The sequence below is a fragment of the Corvus hawaiiensis genome, chromosome 26 (assembly GCF_020740725.1).
Source record: "Corvus hawaiiensis isolate bCorHaw1 chromosome 26, bCorHaw1.pri.cur, whole genome shotgun sequence".
Classification (NCBI taxonomy): domain Eukaryota; kingdom Metazoa; phylum Chordata; class Aves; order Passeriformes; family Corvidae; genus Corvus; species Corvus hawaiiensis.
In genome coordinates this window covers 36,347,925-36,367,336 of record NC_063238.1, presented here as the reverse complement: position 1 = coordinate 36,367,336, position 19,412 = coordinate 36,347,925, and the positions used below count along the sequence as shown (strand labels likewise).

General features: G+C 39.2%; 1 protein-coding gene across 2 annotated transcripts in view; it reads left to right on the top strand.

The window, feature by feature from the left end:
* ADCY8 (adenylate cyclase 8) overlaps positions 1-13,496 on the top strand; it is a 123,049-nt gene extending 109,553 nt beyond the window's left edge. For both annotated transcript variants that reach the window (XM_048286422.1, XM_048286421.1), the window contains 5 exons: positions 617-775; positions 4,396-4,542; positions 9,012-9,104; positions 11,329-11,443; positions 12,922-13,496. In XM_048286422.1, the coding sequence (XP_048142379.1) occupies positions 617-775; positions 4,396-4,542; positions 9,012-9,104; positions 11,329-11,443; positions 12,922-13,409 (1,002 nt within the window). In that variant the 3' untranslated portion in view covers positions 13,410-13,496. The remainder of the gene's footprint in view (positions 1-616; positions 776-4,395; positions 4,543-9,011; positions 9,105-11,328; positions 11,444-12,921) is intronic.
* The last annotated feature ends 5,916 nt before the right edge of the window (positions 13,497-19,412 follow it).

The following is a 19,412-nucleotide window of genomic DNA, read 5'->3' as shown; positions in this document are numbered from 1 at the left end:
CAAAATCAGGGACAGAGTATTCTAGGGGATGACAAATAGCATGTTTTCCACTATTTTTTAGAAGACTAAATTTGCAAATAAGTGCATGTTCCAACAGTATATCATTTTGGTGCCACAGATTTGGAAGTTCTCTTTGGGAGTACATTGGGCTGTTATATAGAGTTTGCTCAAAGATGTTCATACTTGAGAAGGACGTCCCTGCCAAGAATTTGGAGTTACTCTTGTGCTATTTTCTCATTTAATTTGAAAACACTTATGAAAAGGGGAACACATTTATTTCATATCAATACCTGCCAATACCTTATCTCTTGTCTGACTCCATTACCTGACTAATAACGAGGTGTTTAAAGGGAAAATAATTTGGTGACAGTTTATATCCAACGACCATAGCAGCAATATGAAAAATATTATTTTGCCCAAGATTAGTCTGAAAATGTCATTGTACATAAGGCAAAGAAATAATCTCTTTTCTGGCAAAAAAATCAAATTGTTTCAGAGATCTTCAGCAGCACTGAAGGTGGTTACACGGCAGGAGCAGTCTGCCAGGATAGCAATACAATCTCTACTCATCTTGTCAGGTTTTATTTTTGCCTCTTTTTCCTTTCTGAAACTACAGCTTGAATACACAGCAAGGCTGGATTTTCTGTGGCGTGTTCAAGCAAAAGAAGAAATCAATGAAATGAAGGAGCTAAGGGAGCACAATGAAAACATGCTAAGGAATATTTTACCCAGTCATGTTGCCCGTCACTTCCTGGAAAAGGATCGGGATAATGAAGTACGTGTCAGTTTTCTGATATTTTTGTCTAATTAGTAAAAGAAAAGTAGATCTGGCAGGAAATTGTTGAAGCTTGGTTCTTGATAGGATTCATTGCACAAATACTGCCAATATATCTGGTATCTGATCAACACTGAAAAACAATCATGTTTTAAAGTAAAGGTTCTAGGACCACATCTGGAGTGATGTTTCCATGTTCAGACTCACCAGTAGGAGACACACATAGAGCAAGTCTAGCAGAAAGTCACCAAAATGACTGGGAGATAGGGGTACATAGTGTGTGAGGAAAGGCTGAGAGATGTGGGATCATACAACTTTAAGAAGAAAAGGCTGAAATATCTCATTGTTATCTTCAAGTACCTAATGAGTATTTATAAAGAAGACATTATTAGGGGTCTGGAGGATCTCTCTCATGAGGAGAGACTTGGGAAGAAAAGACTGAGAAGGGATCACATTAATGCATTTAAATATCTCCAAGGCAGGTACCAATAGGATGGTTCCAGGCTCTTTTCAGGGGTGCCCAGGAACAGGACAAGGATCAATGGCCATAAATTAAAACACAAAATGTTCCACCTCAACATGAGGAAGAACTTCTTTACATTGAGGGTGGCAGAGTCCTGGAACAGGCTGCTCACAGAGGTCATGGAGTCTTCCTCTCTGGAGACATTCAAACCCCACCTGGAGGCATTCCTGTGTCGCCAGCTCTAGGTGACCCTGCCTGGGCAGGGGGGTTGGCCTGGATAACCTTCAGAGGTCCCTTCCAACCACAGCAATTCTGTGATTCTGTGAAGGCAGAGCTGGGCTCAAACCTCAACTGAAAAAGGCTGTGAAAGATTTGATCTAATTGGTCCTGCTTTGAAAGCAAACTGTATTAAATTACATTCAGAAGTCTGTTCCAACCTATGAGCCTATGAAAATGTAGTATTCATAAAAACTATATGTGAATTTAACAGAACGTCTGTTCAAGATTATGATAACCCAGTGTTGCAGAAGTATTATTAGAGCCTTGACAGTGACTGTGGCAGGAACAAGCTGCAACAGACCTAAGGCTCTCCTATCTTCAGACACAAGAGAACATTTTTTCCATTTCATATTGCCCCTGAATTGCCTGTTTGTGGCAGATAACAAAACACCCATTTCAGAGACATAGTTTGTGGCTATGTTCCTAAAAAGTGTTTGCAATATACAAAGAAAAACATGATAATGGAGTCTCTGAATAGTCCTAAAACAGAGTTTGAAGAGGGATAAAGGAAAGTCCAGAATTTGCTTCTGAAAGCAGCAGTAAGTCACTTACTCCTTTTTTTGAAACAAAGTAAATGCATATTATGATTTTATATGTATATAATGATGTGTACAATGTATATAATGTATGATGAAACTGCAGTTTTCTCATGTAATGTTGGAATTATCTTTTATAATGGGAAGGAACATTGCAAGATTCACATTGCAGTCCTATTCATCTTGCAACATTCACTGACATATCTATTCATTATGCAGCAAAAACGAAGCAAGGCTACAATTTTCTGTTGTACATTTTGGAAATGGATGTAGCCAGATGAATTAGACTGCACAATGAGGAATCATTGTGTTCTGATTACAAGTAGCACCTAGGGAAGGATGACACAGTGAGAAGCTACAAGAGAAGGCACTTTAAAAATCACTCTTGAGAAATTTTACACTCTGCGGGTATGAAAGTGCCATAGAAAGCCTGCTACGCATGTGAGAAAAAGTGGGTGTGAAAGCAACCAGGTTAAAATGTTTCGCATTATGGATTTTCAGGGAATAATTTTCCCCGTTTACACTCTCATTCACGTACAGTCACATGTATAATAATCTTCAGAAGCAAGCAGATGCCCCATGGATCACTGCTGATGCTTCAATAATTTGCCACTGAATTAAATTCCACCACCCCTGCTTTTCGTAAGGCAATTTCCAGAGTAACTATACTTGGGGATGATTTATGCATGAGCTGGCAGACAGTAAGATCTACCAGATTTCAATGCAATCAATCCTGCAGCTCATGTCTGGCCATTAAGTTAATTTCTCTGGTCTCAAAAAAATGAATTTCCAAATGTGTGCTGTAGCAGTTTCTCATGGATGTATTATTTCTGTCCTGATGCATCTTACCAAAAATAGAAAAATGGAGCAACTGAAGGCTCAGTCAGTTTTTTTCTATCTTCATGATCCAAGGAAAGAGTATGGCTGTGTGTTTGTGCTGCTAGCACACACTGTCAAATCTTTCATAAGCATCCACAAACTAATGTGTGTATTAGCTTTTCCATATACATGAAAGTGTTCTTAGAGTATGGCTTCCATCAGCCTGAAGATGTTCTTCAGTGAAAGAAAGGGTTAGGGCAGGAAGGGAATCAATTGTGTTTTGTCAATCAAAGTATTGCAGTGGCTTCGGAAACCAGAAGAATTTCCCCACTTTTACTGTAAGACACATTGCTAAAGAGCCTGCATAAGTAGAAGCATTAGCAGCATATCAAAGAGCAGAGCAGAGGTTCAGGATGCTTTTCTAAGGAGAAGCAGGATGAAGAAAGAAGGGCCTGAAGTGTTCATGTCAAGTGTATGGCAACCAGTAGTAATTCTGTTTATCATGAAACCAAAACACTAAAATTTCTTAAAACCACTAACAAAAACATTGAGAAAAAAGTACTTCAGGTCATAATGACATAAGAAATGTTCATAAACAGAAATGGAAGTGTCCACCATTAGGTAAAACTACAGAAACTGAAGCTAGGGGGAAAAAAAAAAAATCAAAGGAGAATGCCTATGATGGTGGTATATTAGCCAAAAGAAAAGCATACCAGGAGTTGTGGCACTCCCTGGGATTTTTAAAGTTGAAATTAGTTTTGTTCTTAAAAATTAGCTTTAGTTCAAAGAACTGTCCACATTTTCACATATGCAGTGGCACAAGCCCCTCCATAAATAAACCTGTTATTCAGTACCAGAGTGAATTATATAAATAACATAAGTGGGAGCGTATTCTAGGGCATAATTTATCCTAATAGCCTCCTGTGACTGATCCCTTATAAGCTGCTTTCTGTCCTCCCCAGAAACTCTTACCACCCCCACTTCTGTTTCTCCCTCCTTTCGAACCCTAAGAGCAAGAACATCTCCCAGAGCCAGGAAACCAAAGAGCTCCACAGCCACCTTAGGAGAACCAGAGTTTACCAGAGAGTAAGGGTTTTCTGAAAACTTGTGAATAAACAAACTTGTAAAGAGCTGCAGTAGTGTGAAGTACAAATTATCCACCAGAAAATGTGATAACTGGCATTCGTACTTGGCAATGAACCCTGCATTTCTTTAACTCATTCCCCCAAGAAATCAAAAGGAAAATTTCTATTTCACTTTTGCTGGTGTAGCTCCTTGACCTGAGAAGCAGAAAGAGCAGGCTTTCAAAGAATGGCAAAACCCTGCATAAAATCTGCAGTAAAAACTTTAAGACCCATCAGCCTCCTCCTGTTGAACCTGGCTAACCTTTAGTATACTAATGCCAACATCAGATATTAAGGTATTATGCATGGAAAAAGTAAGAAAACTATTCTAATTGCTGCTAATTACATTTTCTCCCCTATGTTGCCACATCAATTCATTTTTCCTCCTTGTTTTTTTAGGAATTATACTCTCAGTCCTATGATGCTGTTGGTGTGATGTTTGCTTCTATTCCTGGATTTGCTGACTTTTATTCCCAGACTGAGATGAATAACCAAGGAGTAGAATGTCTGCGCTTGCTGAATGAAATCATTGCAGACTTTGATGAGGTAATACCAGCTACTAGAGAAAACCTCAAAACATTTAAACTATCAGTTTCCAAATGGCAAATATATCATCCTAAATTACCAAAATCAGTAATTATTTTGCTTCCAATAGTTCTCTGATTTTTGTCTTTTTTGCTCATATTACAATTGTCTGGTTTGCTTTCTTACCCTTCATCTTGTCTGAATGATCTAATGAGACAGAGACTGAAAGCAATACTCAAGTATAAACATCCATAAAAGCACAAATCTGAACCTGTGTATTTGAAAGTAGAAAATGCTTTAGTTCTGTAGAAGAAAGAAGTATGAATGTATCTGCAACTGTTCTGGAAAATAGTGCTCTAAATACAAACAGATAAAGGTGTTGCTTTGAAGGTGTTGGTTGAATGGACTCAATGAATGTTAAAGGATAAAACAGTGGCCAGTTAAATGTGAAGCGCACAGCTCAGAAGCAAATATTGGATAGAGAACAAAAGGTGGTGGTGACATATTAACTGAGGAGACTTGTCTGGTTAGGGATTTTATAGAGAGATAAATGAAGTTCAGCTGCCTGTTTTACTGAGGAATTCAGAGGTGAAAGGATTTTTTTTTTTTTTTAATGGAAAGGACACAGGAAGGAAAAAGAATTTATTTAGGTATTCTGTCCAGTTAATTTCAGAAAAGGAGCTGAGGAGGGGACAAGATAAAAAGGAGAAGAAAAGGCAGATCCCCAATGTAGCTATTGCTAGGCAGAGGCAAAGAAAACCTAGTAAGCAAAGAGAAAGTCAGGAGAAATTGGATATTCTGCTAAGTAGTTTGTAAGGAAGCTTTGGCAGGTGGTATCATGTTCTGCAATGAGCCCAAGAGGAACTAAGAAAGGAGACAAAGCATAGACCAAAGAAGAGCTTTAAAAAAAACTTCAAAACGAGAAAGGATGAAAAAGTACTGTCAAAGTTACCTAGCAGAGAGAATTTTAACGTATATACTGCAGGCAGTTTTCAGGAGTGTGCAGCCCTCCTGAGCTCCCTGAGTGGTAGAAATAGAACTGGAACCATCTCTATTTATCAACGAGATTGGATCTATTCACCAGACTGCAATAGTCCAGATAGAAAAGGGAAGGGGAAAATATGGTATCATTGGCCTGTGACTTTCATCCTGGGCACCTGCATGGGGAATCAGTGGTTGCTCATAAAGGCTGGACCAGGGCTAAGTTTATTGACACTGAAATTGAGAGTTTATCCATATAATTGGTGAGATACTAAAACAATGAGTGAGAAATAGAAGAATTCTCAGGGAATGGTTCCCTGTGCATTTTAACAGAGAACAAAATTATTCCCTCATGAGAAGAACTCTGTCACTTGCTAAGCTCCTGCACTGCTTTCTCTATGGGTATAAAGGCTTGCTTCTTACCTCTGAGATCTAGCACAGCAGTCAGGAGGATTCTTGATTAATAGTTCTGTTTTTATTTCCAGATGTGATTAAAATGATTATCACTCAAATTAATTCATAAAAATAGTCTTTGCACTAAGATATTTTGTCATGCACATTCATGTAATCTTCACAACAAAATTCCTTTGCTGCTGTGGCAATTACTGAAGACAAGGGTTTAATCAAAGCGCTAACACAATATTACTTTCAGGCCCCTAACACCTGCTCTTAATTAATTAAGGACCTAATTAGGGACTGTATCATGTCCCAGACATGTTTAGTTGAAGAAGAGATACGTTCTTGGTGCAGGTAGCAAACGAAATTATGTGATGCCCTGCTGACTGCTAACCTACTTGCAGCATGGTCATGTCATTAGTTTACTCTGTCTAAGCAATCTGAAAGGTGATATGCCAGACAGAACAACTGAAAGGAGTAATCCTATCCACGGAAAAGGAACCAGAAATCATTCCAGGTGCAATGTTTCAGGGCTAGCAATGTTTCCATGTAACTATTGACTGACACTATACAATGTCACTGTTCCTTTTTTTTCCACTATGTTCCTTGCCAAGATTTCCGGCTGTTCCAACACAGCCCTGAGAGCAAAATGCAGATGTGCAGCTTGAGAGCAGAAGAAGCTCTGTTATCCATGGGGAAACTGTGCTTCTCAGCATCAAGTGAACACCTCTGGAAAGACACCCTAATGCAGAAATCTTAACACAGGAGTGTAAGACATAGGCACCTGATGCCATTTGATATATCCTAGGTGATTTGGGATACCCACACAGGATGCCATTTCAAGGGAAGAGTGCTCTAGATCACACTAAACACGTGTTTAGACAACTGAATTGGGTTCCTAAGCTCAGGTCAGATTCTACACTGACTATTTCCTCTTTTCCTTACAGAGATATTAATATATAATAGAAATATATAATATTAGGGATGATGTGTCCACAAGGCCAAAATTATGTTTCTGAATGGAATCTGTGGTAAAAATACAAATTGACCTGGTTTGGAAATGTGATAGGTACACAAAAAGGAAATCTGGATTATTTCTTCTTTTTAGAGGGTTTTCCTTGTTAATGCAACGTAGCAAAGTTATAGTCTGGATCTGTTACTTTTCTTTCCATGTAATAGATCTAGGGAGACTTTAATTACTTTGCAGCTGTGTGCCATGTCCTGCAATATTCTTTTTTGTACTATTTCGTACATGTGATCCCAGGGTCTGACCTCCACACAACCTTGGCTGTGCATGAATTGCAGCATCAAGCCATTAGTTGCTTTTTAGATACAAACCACATTCTAATGTCCCTGGACTATCATGTTAAATTAGCAGCTTTTTTAAAATGTTTTAGCAAACAGCAGCTGATTTAGGACTGAGTTGGAATATCTTTCCCCAATATCAAAATCCATCATCCTGTCATACTGTGAAGAAAGTAATTAGTAAATAGACCATTATTTGAAGAAGGAAAGAAGCTATTGAACAGGCCAGATAAAGCAGGGGAAATAAAGAAACAAACAGGAGATTTGGAACAATAATGAATGAGGAAAAAACCCATAACTTGGGATCACTTTTCTAAATTATGTCAAAGCCAATGATTTCTTTCCTTCCTAAAGAGTAATTTTAGATGTTTATTATAAATTTTAAATTAGTGTGCTGTTTGCTGCTGCTTCTAGCAACCATCTGGAAATGAAAATATGGACTGTTTTTAAGCAAGACCATTTTCTCCCCTTGCCCACACACATGGTGCTCTCAGACTGCTCATAGAGGCAGAGCTACAGGAAATGATCTTTTTCCTTAAGAGAGCAGTTGGGAGAGCTGCCCTTGTAAGAGGGAAAGGTACACAATGGGCCATTCTGGCAGTTTGAGGAAAAATGAGAAGCAGGTCAAGTCTTTGGACTTTCCTGACCTGAACAGGAGCCATTAACCATATGGCTTTGTATTCCCTACGTGCAAGGCTGTGCAGACTCCCATTAGAGACAGATGGTGCGATATCTGCACACCAACAGCAAAGCTTCCATGGCCCCGGCGCCCTGGCTGACGTGCGCTGTGGTTACTGCAGTGGCAGAGGATATTTCATGTTATGCATTTGGCATGTTTCTGCCTTTGAATGAAATAATCCCTCTAGTGGACAGGAAATTCCAACCCACAAAATGGAAAAAGAATGCACAACAGTGTAGAAAAAGAAAGGGGAAAATATTTTGTTACATTTTTGCATGACCACAGAAAGACTTTTCTCCATTTAAACCCCAACTAAATTGAGCCTTTAGAATTGAAAGTTTGAAATTCCTTTTCATGGTGAAGTGCTTTTTTCCCCCCATGACTTTCTTACCATATTAATACCTAAATTTATTAGATACCATACAGCTTATCACAAAGTTTCACAGGGTATTTGGCATTAACACCAGCAACAAACATTTTAAAAGCCTGTGACAAGGTGATTAATACCCATATCCCACACTCTGTTGTCACTGATAGAATCCTGAACTCTGCTTAGGTCTTTCAAGGAATGTAAGGCTCTGTTTTCTATTTCATGGAAAGTCCTAAGTTAAACCATAAATACGGTATTGGAATAGGGACTAAACTTTCACTCCCACTTAATTCAGTGCTTTAGTCACTAGACTAAATTTATTCTTCCTCTTTCAGATTCTCAATCTGACAAGTTCTTTATACCTACTTAACACCCAGAGCTATAGCAAATCCCAAATAGATACAGGGATTTACCATTTCCCATTGGTTCTTGGAATTTTTTGTAGAACAGGAAAATACATAACAAAGGTATTGAATGAATGACCCAATGGACACGCTGGTGTCCAGTCTGAGAGTAAGCAGACGGAAGCAGGGGATATACAAGGACTTGGTCTCTTACAGAATTTCTCTGAAGGCATCTACCTCCATCCATTGACTGTGTAAGATCACAGAATTATAGAATGATTTGGGTTGGAAGATTATCTTGCTCTGACTGACTGGAAGATACCACAAGTGTAAAGATACATTCTCACATCTGTGGAATCATTTTGCATTAGGAATTACAGAAGTAACAGTATTTTTCTTTTTGCATATGTATTAGTTGCTAGGTGAAGAGAGATTTCAAGATATTGAAAAAATTAAAACAATTGGCAGCACATACATGGCCGTGTCAGGATTATCACCTGAAAAACAGGTAAGAGAACAGTTTTCTTTAAGAAGAAATTCTTGTGATTATTCTGGCCATTCATATAGGAAATATAAGTGTTATCTTTATGTTGTTCATAAAACTGGTTTTGCTAAAATAAAATAGACATTTGGGGCTTCTGGCAGACAGCAGTTGCACTTCTTGATGAATTGAAATGCCATCTTGTGCTTGGAACAAGAACCATATGGATTCTTTCCTCAAATTTAGGTTTATAGGAAGAAAAAAAATTCCTTTCAATCACACCAATGTGAATCTAGACCAGGTCTATCTATATCTTCAGACATACTCTAAAGTCACCACAGTAACTCAGACAGGAACATGACTGACAACCTCCAGTAACCAAAGAGAAAGGATGTATTAACTGTCAGCGTACTTATGCAAGCGAAATGCTGCATTTTTACTCTTTTTTGATACTGCATATCTACAGACAGCATGATAACCAGACATCAAAAAGAAAGCAGACCATCAGTTCAACTGAAGAACAAGCAAAACAAGCTGAGGGGATAAAGAGACACAGAGGACACATGCACAGTCACAGCTATAAACCTCATATAAGTCAGATGAGAGAAATCCATTCATAATTCCACCCTAGAATTTCCCTGGAAACAGGGTGTCCAAAGTAGTTAGATGAGGCTCTAAAATACATCCAACGAGAAGTCATCTGTTGCTGAAATCTGGTTTTTTTGGCAAGTGGTGCCTGTCCCCAGGAAGAGCAGCACAAAAGGGGTGTGCTGCCCCTGATCAGTCACAGGCTGGGAATCAGATTTGCCCACGTTGATCACAACTGAAAAGCAGAAGTCAGATTATCTTGAGCTTTATAAACCAGAAAATGTCCATTGTTTGTTTAGAATACATTATAAAACACATGGAGTGTAACTAGCTGAGCATCTCCCGCCCACAGAGTAACAAGTGATGCTGACAGCTAGAAATCCACAAAACTAGACATGCATGGGATTTTTGATTGTCAAAATGCTTCTATGTAGACATGAGCAAAGAAGGACTGAACACCAGGGAGATAGTTGGTTACAGCTACACAGCTCCTAATCACTTCGTTTGACTCCTGATGGGGGCAAAAACTCAAAGGGAGAAAAACTTCACTGCATTTCCAAGACTGATTAACTCATCTCTTTTCTTGAACTATAATAACTTAATGGAATTTTAATGGATGTTTAAAATATACTTGTCATACGTACATGTCTGTCACCTTGTCAGCACCTAAGAGATGCAGGCTGCTGAGGGAGGTTGGCATGCTGTGAACAGAGTGAGTTAAGGACAAGGACCAAGCGTGGTGTGAACAGAACAGGCTGACGCCAAGGAGATGTTCATGTTCAGTATTAAACACACAGGATGATGAAAACTGCAAAGGGATGGACTGCATGACCCAGGGGGAGATTTACTTTGTCTTCAGAAATGGAAATTTGAAGAAAGAATTACCTTGCTTCAGAACAGAGGAGAAGATGTCATACAATCACTGGGCCAAAGTCACAGTTGTTCCTTACTCCACTACCTCTCTTTAGAGTCCCTGCCCCATCATCTGTTCTGTTGGTGTTCTGGGAAGAATAAAACCTACTACTAGTCCCCATCTGTATATCAGCTGCTTTGTAGGAATGGAAACGGAAGGGAAGGAGCAGGGAGTGACTTGCCTGCCCTAAGCAAATGCAATTAATGAGCTACAGAAGAGCCTTCTCTCTCTCCCTTAACCAGTCCCAGATTGCCTGGCTTGCTCTGTTGTTCCTGTCATCATTACATCTCTAAGAGCACTTGAATTGGTGCTGTTCCTGGGTGACAGTTTCAGCACAGGAGAATTACACATCCTTCACCTCTTTCTCTTCTCTACTTCTTGCTTATGTGGGTCATCCCCTGTTGTCACTAGATTTTGACCCTTGCTTCTGAGCAATTCCAGTCCTCTCTATACTTTCTTTCTCAGCCTTAGACATGCTCCACATGCCTTGTTAATTCTCATGATTGCCTGTTAGACTGTTGACAGAAAGTTACTTTCTTTGGCACTTTACACTAAAGTGGTCTCTATCCAGTTATACAAGTGCAACATCATGGGAAGCATTACCATTAATAGCAATGTACCTCTCTTGCATCTAGAATGCTGAGGCTGTTATAGATTCCAAATTCAAATACTTGGCACCTGGTAGGGATGGGTGGTAGCTGGGCAAATGCAAAACTTTATTAACAGATTGGTGTATAACTTTTTCCTCAGCAATGTGAAGACAAATGGGGACATTTGTGTGCCCTGGCTGACTTCTCCATAGCTCTGAATGAAAGCATACAGGAGATCAACAAGCATTCATTCAACAACTTTGAACTCCGTATTGGTAAGCATGGTTCAAACATGAGAGTTAAGATGGGTTTTTGTCTGCAAGGATCTGACTCCACTAAGTGCACTCTGGGAACATTGCAAGGACGTGCACAATTTGGAGTGTCCAAATACTGTATCCGCTGTTTTCAAATTGACTTTGTCCCAGGCAAAGTCAGAAATATGATATACTCCATTTGAAGAATATAGGCCCTGATTTGAGGATTGCAGGAGTTCAAATTGTGAATGGGGAACATAATTCATTTATTGTCTTTAGCAAGTCTGGTACTAAGAACCCATATATATAACACAGAAAGTGAACAGGACCACCTAGATCCAACCCCAAGACTGATACACACAGAGTCTCTAATTAATCTCCCTGTATAAGATTCTTCTTCAGTAAAAGGGCAAAAATAGTTTCTCCTAAACCCTGTGAGTAATACTTCAGTTTTGCACAAAAATTGAGTTCCATCTGCGACCTGACTAGGGCCGGCAGCTCTGAATTGCTGTGATGGGTAAGCTATTATTCTGGGTGGAATATCCTGCATCTCTGGTGGGATGGGACATGAAGAAATGGCCTGAATATATAGCACATAGCAGGAGTAAATTTGATGACTTCTCATGCTGAGTGGATCACTGGCCAAACAAAAAAAAAACCACCTGGAAGAGACATGTCTTTTATAGAAAACCCTGCCATAGAAAAGATGAAGTATATTCATCAGTCACAGCATGGAAGGTCACAGCATCACTATCTGATCTGCACTTCCTAACAGTTTTGAAAGCAAAACACCTAGTTCCCAAGATTTCTCAGGGAACAGGAATCCACATTTAGTAAGTGTGGATCACATGCAAAGATTTCATAGATCATGAATGCAAGAGTATTTGATAATATTTCTATCACCATTTAAAAAAAATCTTTAAAAAAAGAAAAAAAAAAAAAAAGCTAAAATCCTTTTCCAAAAGATATCTTACACTCTACCAAATGTATTCTTAAATCACTGTTATAGAAAAAAAAATAGCTGTTGCTTTTCTTTTTATGCAACAATCTTACAAAATGCAGTCTTTCAATGACTTCACAGAGTGCTTTAATATTTTCACTTCATGGAATATAAGAATGCAATTTCTTGACTGCATAGCACTAAAAAGGTCACCTTCAACAAGTGTAGTTCCAGAAATCTTTCCTACTAGCTAAGAATAAGTTTTCAGGAGCTTTGGCAATAGTATGCAGAATACAGATGACACATAAATATTGTGATTCCACTGACATGGATGTCCCATAATAAACACTGTTGAGATCACTTTTCAAGTTTTCTAGCTTTTCCAGATTTTGTTTTTGCTTAATTTCTTTATATATACACCTCTTTCTTAAGCTTAGAGATAAGTGTATCTGAACCAGGCTTCATCTGGTTCTTAAGAGCAAATATGAGTTTTAGTCATTATTGTATAACAGTTTAACTTCTTTTTTTTTCCTTTTTTTTTCTTTTTTTTTTTAATTAGGGATTAGCCATGGCTCTGTCGTAGCAGGAGTTATTGGTGCTAAGAAACCCCAGTACGATATCTGGGGCAAAACAGTGAATTTAGCAAGTCGAATGGACAGCACAGGTGTTAGTGACAGAATACAAGTGCCTGAAGAAACGTATCTGATCCTGAAGGACCGGGGATTTGCCTTCGACTACCGGGGAGAGATTTATGTCAAAGGTATCAGTGAACAGGAAGGAAAAATCAAAACGTATTTTCTTCTAGGAAGAGTTCAACCAAATCCTCTAATCTTACAACCAAGAAAACTGACTGGACAGTATTCATTAGCAGCTGTTGTATTAGGACTTGTACAGTCTCTTAACAGGCAAAAACAGAAACAAATTCTTAATGAGAACAATAACTCTGGAATCATAAAAGGACATTACAACCGGAGGACTTTGCTCACTCCCGGTGGATCTGAGGCAGCAGCCCAGGCAGAGGGGGCTGACAAAACTGAATTGCCATAATCAACATTGTTTGTGGGGTTGTTTTTTGTATTTCTTTTATATATAAAAATAAATATACAAATAAAAAGGGTTTAATTTTTTTTAGAAGGAATGTGTTTGTTTGTTTTTTTTTTTTTTACTAGTGTGATATTTTAATGAGATTCAAATTCCTATATTTTAACAAATGGTGCCAGCATCTCGCCCCAACCAGCTGTGGTTAACCTCTAAATGTCCAGACACAGTAGGTATAGGCCACCACTCTGCTGTGTCATCTACCCATAGAAAGGGGCAAGAATAAACCCCTGATTGGAGGGATTTAGAACATGAGTTGTATAGGGAGTTAATGATGGCAAAAGGAAGGAGTACTGTCCACATTTTTTCTGATGAAAGCAAAGCAGAAGGAAATTAAGTTCTTCTCACTTTTAATTGCCTTCAAGTAGATTTATACAATCTAAGGTAGCTGCCTTGTCCCCATAACCACAGGGAAAATCTAGACAAAACAGCCAAAAGGTTTTAAGGTGTGTCATCTGCGCAGATATGAGGATCTGAAAGACAGAAGAGACGAATCTTATCTTAAGCTCAGCGATTCCATTGAGTTCATTCTTAAATTAGACTAAGGTGTCCTCCTCACAGGTGGTGACTACACTGTAGATATACTGTGTCTTGGTGTCCACCTGACCTCTTGCACCCCAGGCAGGAGGTCAAGGCTCTCCTGTGGGCACAATGACATCAGAATTGTTTGGAGGGCTTAAACACACTGTGGTATCTTGACTGGCACAGGACACTTATGAACAGACCCTGAATTACATATCTGGAGCCTACAGCTGAATCAACTGCACAGGCAAGGAACTAATCAAATTCTCTGGTGTTGTTTTCCAGAGCTTAGCTCTTAATCCTGTCACCAGTCTGAGCTGTCACCAAAACAAGGAGTTTCTGAGGCTGTAAAATGAGTGCATGTTGGAGTATAGCAGGAGACAAAACTCACAGCTAAGCTCCCACTCAATTGCCCCAAGAGGGGCGGAAACCAAGACTAAGAATACCCTAAATTGTTCGTGTGCCAACACAGTCCTAGTGGGATGATACAACAGCACACCTCAGGGCTACAAGCCCTGCATCAAAAGGAGCTTAACTTTTTGGGGACTGGCTAATCAACTTCGCCTTGGAAAGAGTAAATATATAACCCAGGTTTGCATATGCACCGGTGCCATGATTCATACCAGGCCGTAAAGTGCACGAATGAACCTCTCATCAAGTCTGCTCTCAAAGGAGCTGGGTTTGTTTCAGTAAATATTATCCTTAAATCACAGATGGAAGAGCAGAACCTGTAATCACACAGCAATCCCCAGATGAACCACACTCAAACAGTACAGTGCAACATACAATTCTTTGTAAATACAGACTGGCTTTTTGCAAGCTGTTGTTACCTGGCCCTTAATGAGAACTGAGGATTCTTAGGAGCACTGCCACTGGATTAGCCTCATTTTTAGAAGATGGCCAATTCGGCTAGGACCTCCTGACTAATACATTCTAGGAGACACTACTGTTTACTAATAAAATAGGTACCAAAACATGAAAGTGTTTAACTGTAATGAGATAAAAATAACCCTTTTCATTGTAAAGTGACCCAATGAATGTGTTTGCAGGGCAATGTTTTATCAGTAAAGGGCCATATTCCAAAAAAACAAGTAAATTCCACAGAAAGTTGTATCACTGAATAGCGGGTCTGAACAGAGAAAGCAATGAGCAGTCTGAAATGTTATACCCAGTGATGTTTCTGCTAGTAACTGAGCTCTCATTCTAAATGTATTAGTCCCTTTAGTCCTCACAAATATCACTCTTATGCCACACATAGAAAGCCAAACCCCTCAGCTCAACCAGGCAAGTGCTGATACTCTAGGAGATGAAGACATGGAAGTGATGACATCTGAAGCATCTAAATTAATTTCATGTTTACACTGATGCTTCAGGCACTAAATAAGGAAGTTTTGGCTGGTTTAAACAGCTCATTAACTGCTGTCCTCGCCTTAACATCTTATTTCTCTGCTGGATGGGTTCACTTCTCCTGGTCCTCTAAATATTTAATTCTTGCCAATAGCCCAGCTGAACTGATTTTCTAACTCTCACCACCTCTTTAACGACAATTAGCAGTGGGTGGAAGGTGTTAACTGGATAACAGGATTGGAGACTGGAGCTATGAGGGCAACTTCACTGCTCCTTAGCACAGGCCTAAATCTCCTGCTTGTTATCATAGACCTGGATGGCTTTCTCTGTTATCCCTCTCAAAATCCCCATTATCATAACTGCTTTCCCAAGAAAAATTGCTGGCTAGTGAAGCCTGAGTCTGTGTTGACCAGATAAAGAGTTTGCTAAATCAGCTCATTGCCATGAGCAATTCTTTAGTGAGGAATTTCACCTGTTACTGCAGCAGGTAAATCCCTGCATGAGACTATTTTTCTACACTTGCTGGCTATTTGTCACCCCAGCAATTGCACTGTTTTTTCCTTTTCCAGTGTGGTGACCTTATAGGTTCAGCAATGTTATTTCTCACTGTAGCATCTGTTTTCTGTCTGTATGAGCCATTATTTATGCTCTCAGTCTGCCAGTTGTACTCCACGTCTTTAAGGAACCATTAGAGTATTCAGCTTTTCCTCACAACCATCTTCAGGGTTTCTTGTTCACAAAGGATAGAATTGCTCGTACAAGAACCTATAAAGCCAAACACTTAGTAATTATCCCTTGAAACATTCATGCCTGGGCTAATAAAATCAAATTGCCTTGGTATCATAACTCTTCAGCCAAAGCAGCTAGCAAATACTGAGAGTTTTCATAGATTTTCCCCATTAGAAGAAAGCCTTGGCAAAATTTGAATATACTCTTTGATATTACCTTATTACTTTCTACAAATGTGCTCTACAGAAACAAACAGCAGCCAGCTGCTTCCTCAGAAATTTGTACCTCAGTTTCTCCAACAAGATCCACGTCATGAGCTCTTAAATGATTTCTAAACAAACAGGCTGAAACCCACAGCTTTCTTCTCTGAAAAGCAACACACAATCAACTGCATCAAGGGCAGCTTATGCTTTGAAGTACTCAATCATTAAAGCAGATGGAATATTGACAATCTGAACAACAGTTCTGTACCAAAATCATTACTCTGTAGTGCTCCAAGTGCATTTTTGCAACCATCATGCCTATATTCTAGCCAAAATATATACCTGTATCAAATGTGTTTGTTTGAAGGGCAGTGAAGGGGTTTTTGTGTTGATTAATTTATGCCATTGACTAATTTTTATAATATCTATTCAGAAATTCACAATTAGGTACTGATACTAGTCAAGGTATCCTCTCTTGGCTCACATTAAGACTCAAACCACTGAGTTCAACTCTACTAAGAACAATGTGATTAGTGTGACATCATTTAGAACTGTGTGCTAACAAAAAAAGCTATTCAAAACATACCTTTAAAAACAGGGAAAAAAAATCACTCACTGTCCTCAGCTTTAATCCATTCCTGATTATTTCACAGTTGTTTTCACATTTTGAAAAGCACAGCAATTAAACAAAAAAAACCCAACTCATCTAATCCTTTTCTCATTAGCAGAACTTCAGTTGCCTTTCCTAAGTGCACTGGTTGTCAAGGAGTTTATACAAACACCCAGCACAGCAAATGCCTGATAGCCAAGTGTCCTGGGGGTGCCCACCATGGAGCAGCAAGGCAGGGAGCAGAGCCTGGCTCCACAGCTGACTTGACAAACAGGCACCAAAATAATCAGAGGAGCAGGAAATAACCACATTAACCATCGTCGGTGGTACATGGTGAGCGTTATAATTGCACAGTCAACTTATTAACCTCACCATCAATCTTCTTCTGTGCAGTGACACAATTCAGGGTTTGTGGTTTCCCCAGCTCTGTGTTTTGCTGGAGGAGGGAAAAAACATGACAGCAGAGCAGTTGGCAGATGGGAGGGAAGAGGTAAAAACTCAATATGCATATCTCCAGGCACTTGAGGCTTACTGCAGTTTTTAAGGAATGCTCTTCCAGAAGAAAAAAAAATTTCATTATTTACATAACTTTAGTAGATAAGGCCCAATTTTTTTCTACAAATTTTCTTTTTTGCTGTCCATTTCCCCGTAAGCTGTTATATATGTGATAGCTGTCAGAGTTACAGAGCCACCCAGAGACTGATTCATTCAGCTCTTTCATGTGAAAACAACAGCTATGTGCAGAGCTGGTTAAACAGCATCTCCTGTAAAAAGCCACCTCATGCTATTTCCCCCGACCCAGATCTCCCTCAGCTCAAGATGTTGGGTTTTTTTCTGGTTGTGAAATATTTCCAGATCACAGAATCATGGGATATTATGTTAATATTGATATATTGAATATCTCTCTGTTTCACATTCCAGATACCTTTCGAGGGTCCTGAAATCAGTGCTTTGCAATATTAACCTAAAATCTAAAAAAAAAACAAACACCACTGTTGCCACATGGAGACAAAGAAGAAGCAATCTCAGCTGGTTTGCTGAAAATCTAAGGTTCTAAAACAAATTACATGTGTGAACTGATTTTTGATTGCAAAACCCACTCCCAGCAGCAGTGACATGGATATGCCAAGGGATTTTATTACAGCTACAGGATATTAAATGTAATTTTAGTTATTTCATCAATTACTTAAAATAATAAAAAATACAACAACCTCTTTCTAGTCATCATTCCTCGCAAAGACTATTTTGTAAAAATCTTTGCTACTCCAACAGGCCAAGAGGACCAGGGCAGTGACCATTCCCCCTGTACTCAGGACTGGTGAGCCCTCACTTCCAACTCTTTGTCCAGTTCTTGGTCTCTCACTACAAGAAAGACATTGAGGGGCTTGAGTGTGTCCAGAGAAGGGCAATGGAGCTGGTGAAGGGTCTGGAGCACAAGTCTGGTGAGGAGCAGCTGAGGGAGCTGGGGGTGTTCAGCCTGGAGAAAAAGAGGCTCAGGGGGAACTTATCACTCTCTACCACTGCCTGACAGGAGGCTGTAGCCAGGTGGGAGTCAGTCTCTTCTCCCAGCTATCAAGTGGCAGGACAAGAGGAAATGGCCTCAACTTGCTCTAGGAGAGGTTAAGATTAGATATTGGGAAAAAATTTCTTCACCTAAAGCATTGTCAGGCATTGGAACAAGCTGTCTGGGGAAGTGGTGGAGTCACTATCTCTGGGGGTATTTAAAAGATGTGTAGACACGGAACTTAGGGTATTGTTTAATGGTGGAGTTGGCAGTGGTGGATTAGTGGTTGGACTTGTTGAACTTAGAGGTCTTTTCCAACCTAAATGATTCTATGATCTTGTGACCACAAAGACTGTCAAAAATATGTTCATAAAAATTCTGTTGTAGGTCAGTGCCAGAACTAAGTCAAGATTAGAGCTTATGGAAATGAAGGCTTTACTGGAGGTAATTGATTTCATTCCAATGTATGAATACTTTCATGTGCCAAAACTAGTAGTTTCTTGAGACCTCTTTAATTTAGCGAAGAAAAGCAGAACAAAAGTTATGATGGGAAGCTAAACAAGATCAAATTGGAAATAAAGCACATACATCTGACAGCAAACATGCCTAAGCACTGGAACAGGACACAATGAAAAACAATGGATCTGTTATCTCCTGAAGAGTTCAAAACAAGATTATGGAGACCTTTGTGGAAATTATGCTTTATTCAAATACAAGTGCCTGAGTCCACTGATGGGGAACAATGTGTTTTCTACAATCTGTGAAATCCCAACAGACAGGCTGGATATTTCAAGCTTTCTTTTTTCTATATCCATAAATTTGGCATTATCTCTTCACCACTGAGATAAACAACCAAAAGAGAAAAAGGCTAAATCTTCAGTCCTGAGGATGTTTCACAGCTCTTGCTAGCACTGAAGATAAAGTACTGACTGAAGATGAGGAAGGCAAACCTTTTCAATTTCATGCATTGATTCAGAGCCTGGAAAAAACATAATTTGTTATATGTCTCCTTTTGTGAATGCACTGGAGACGTTGCA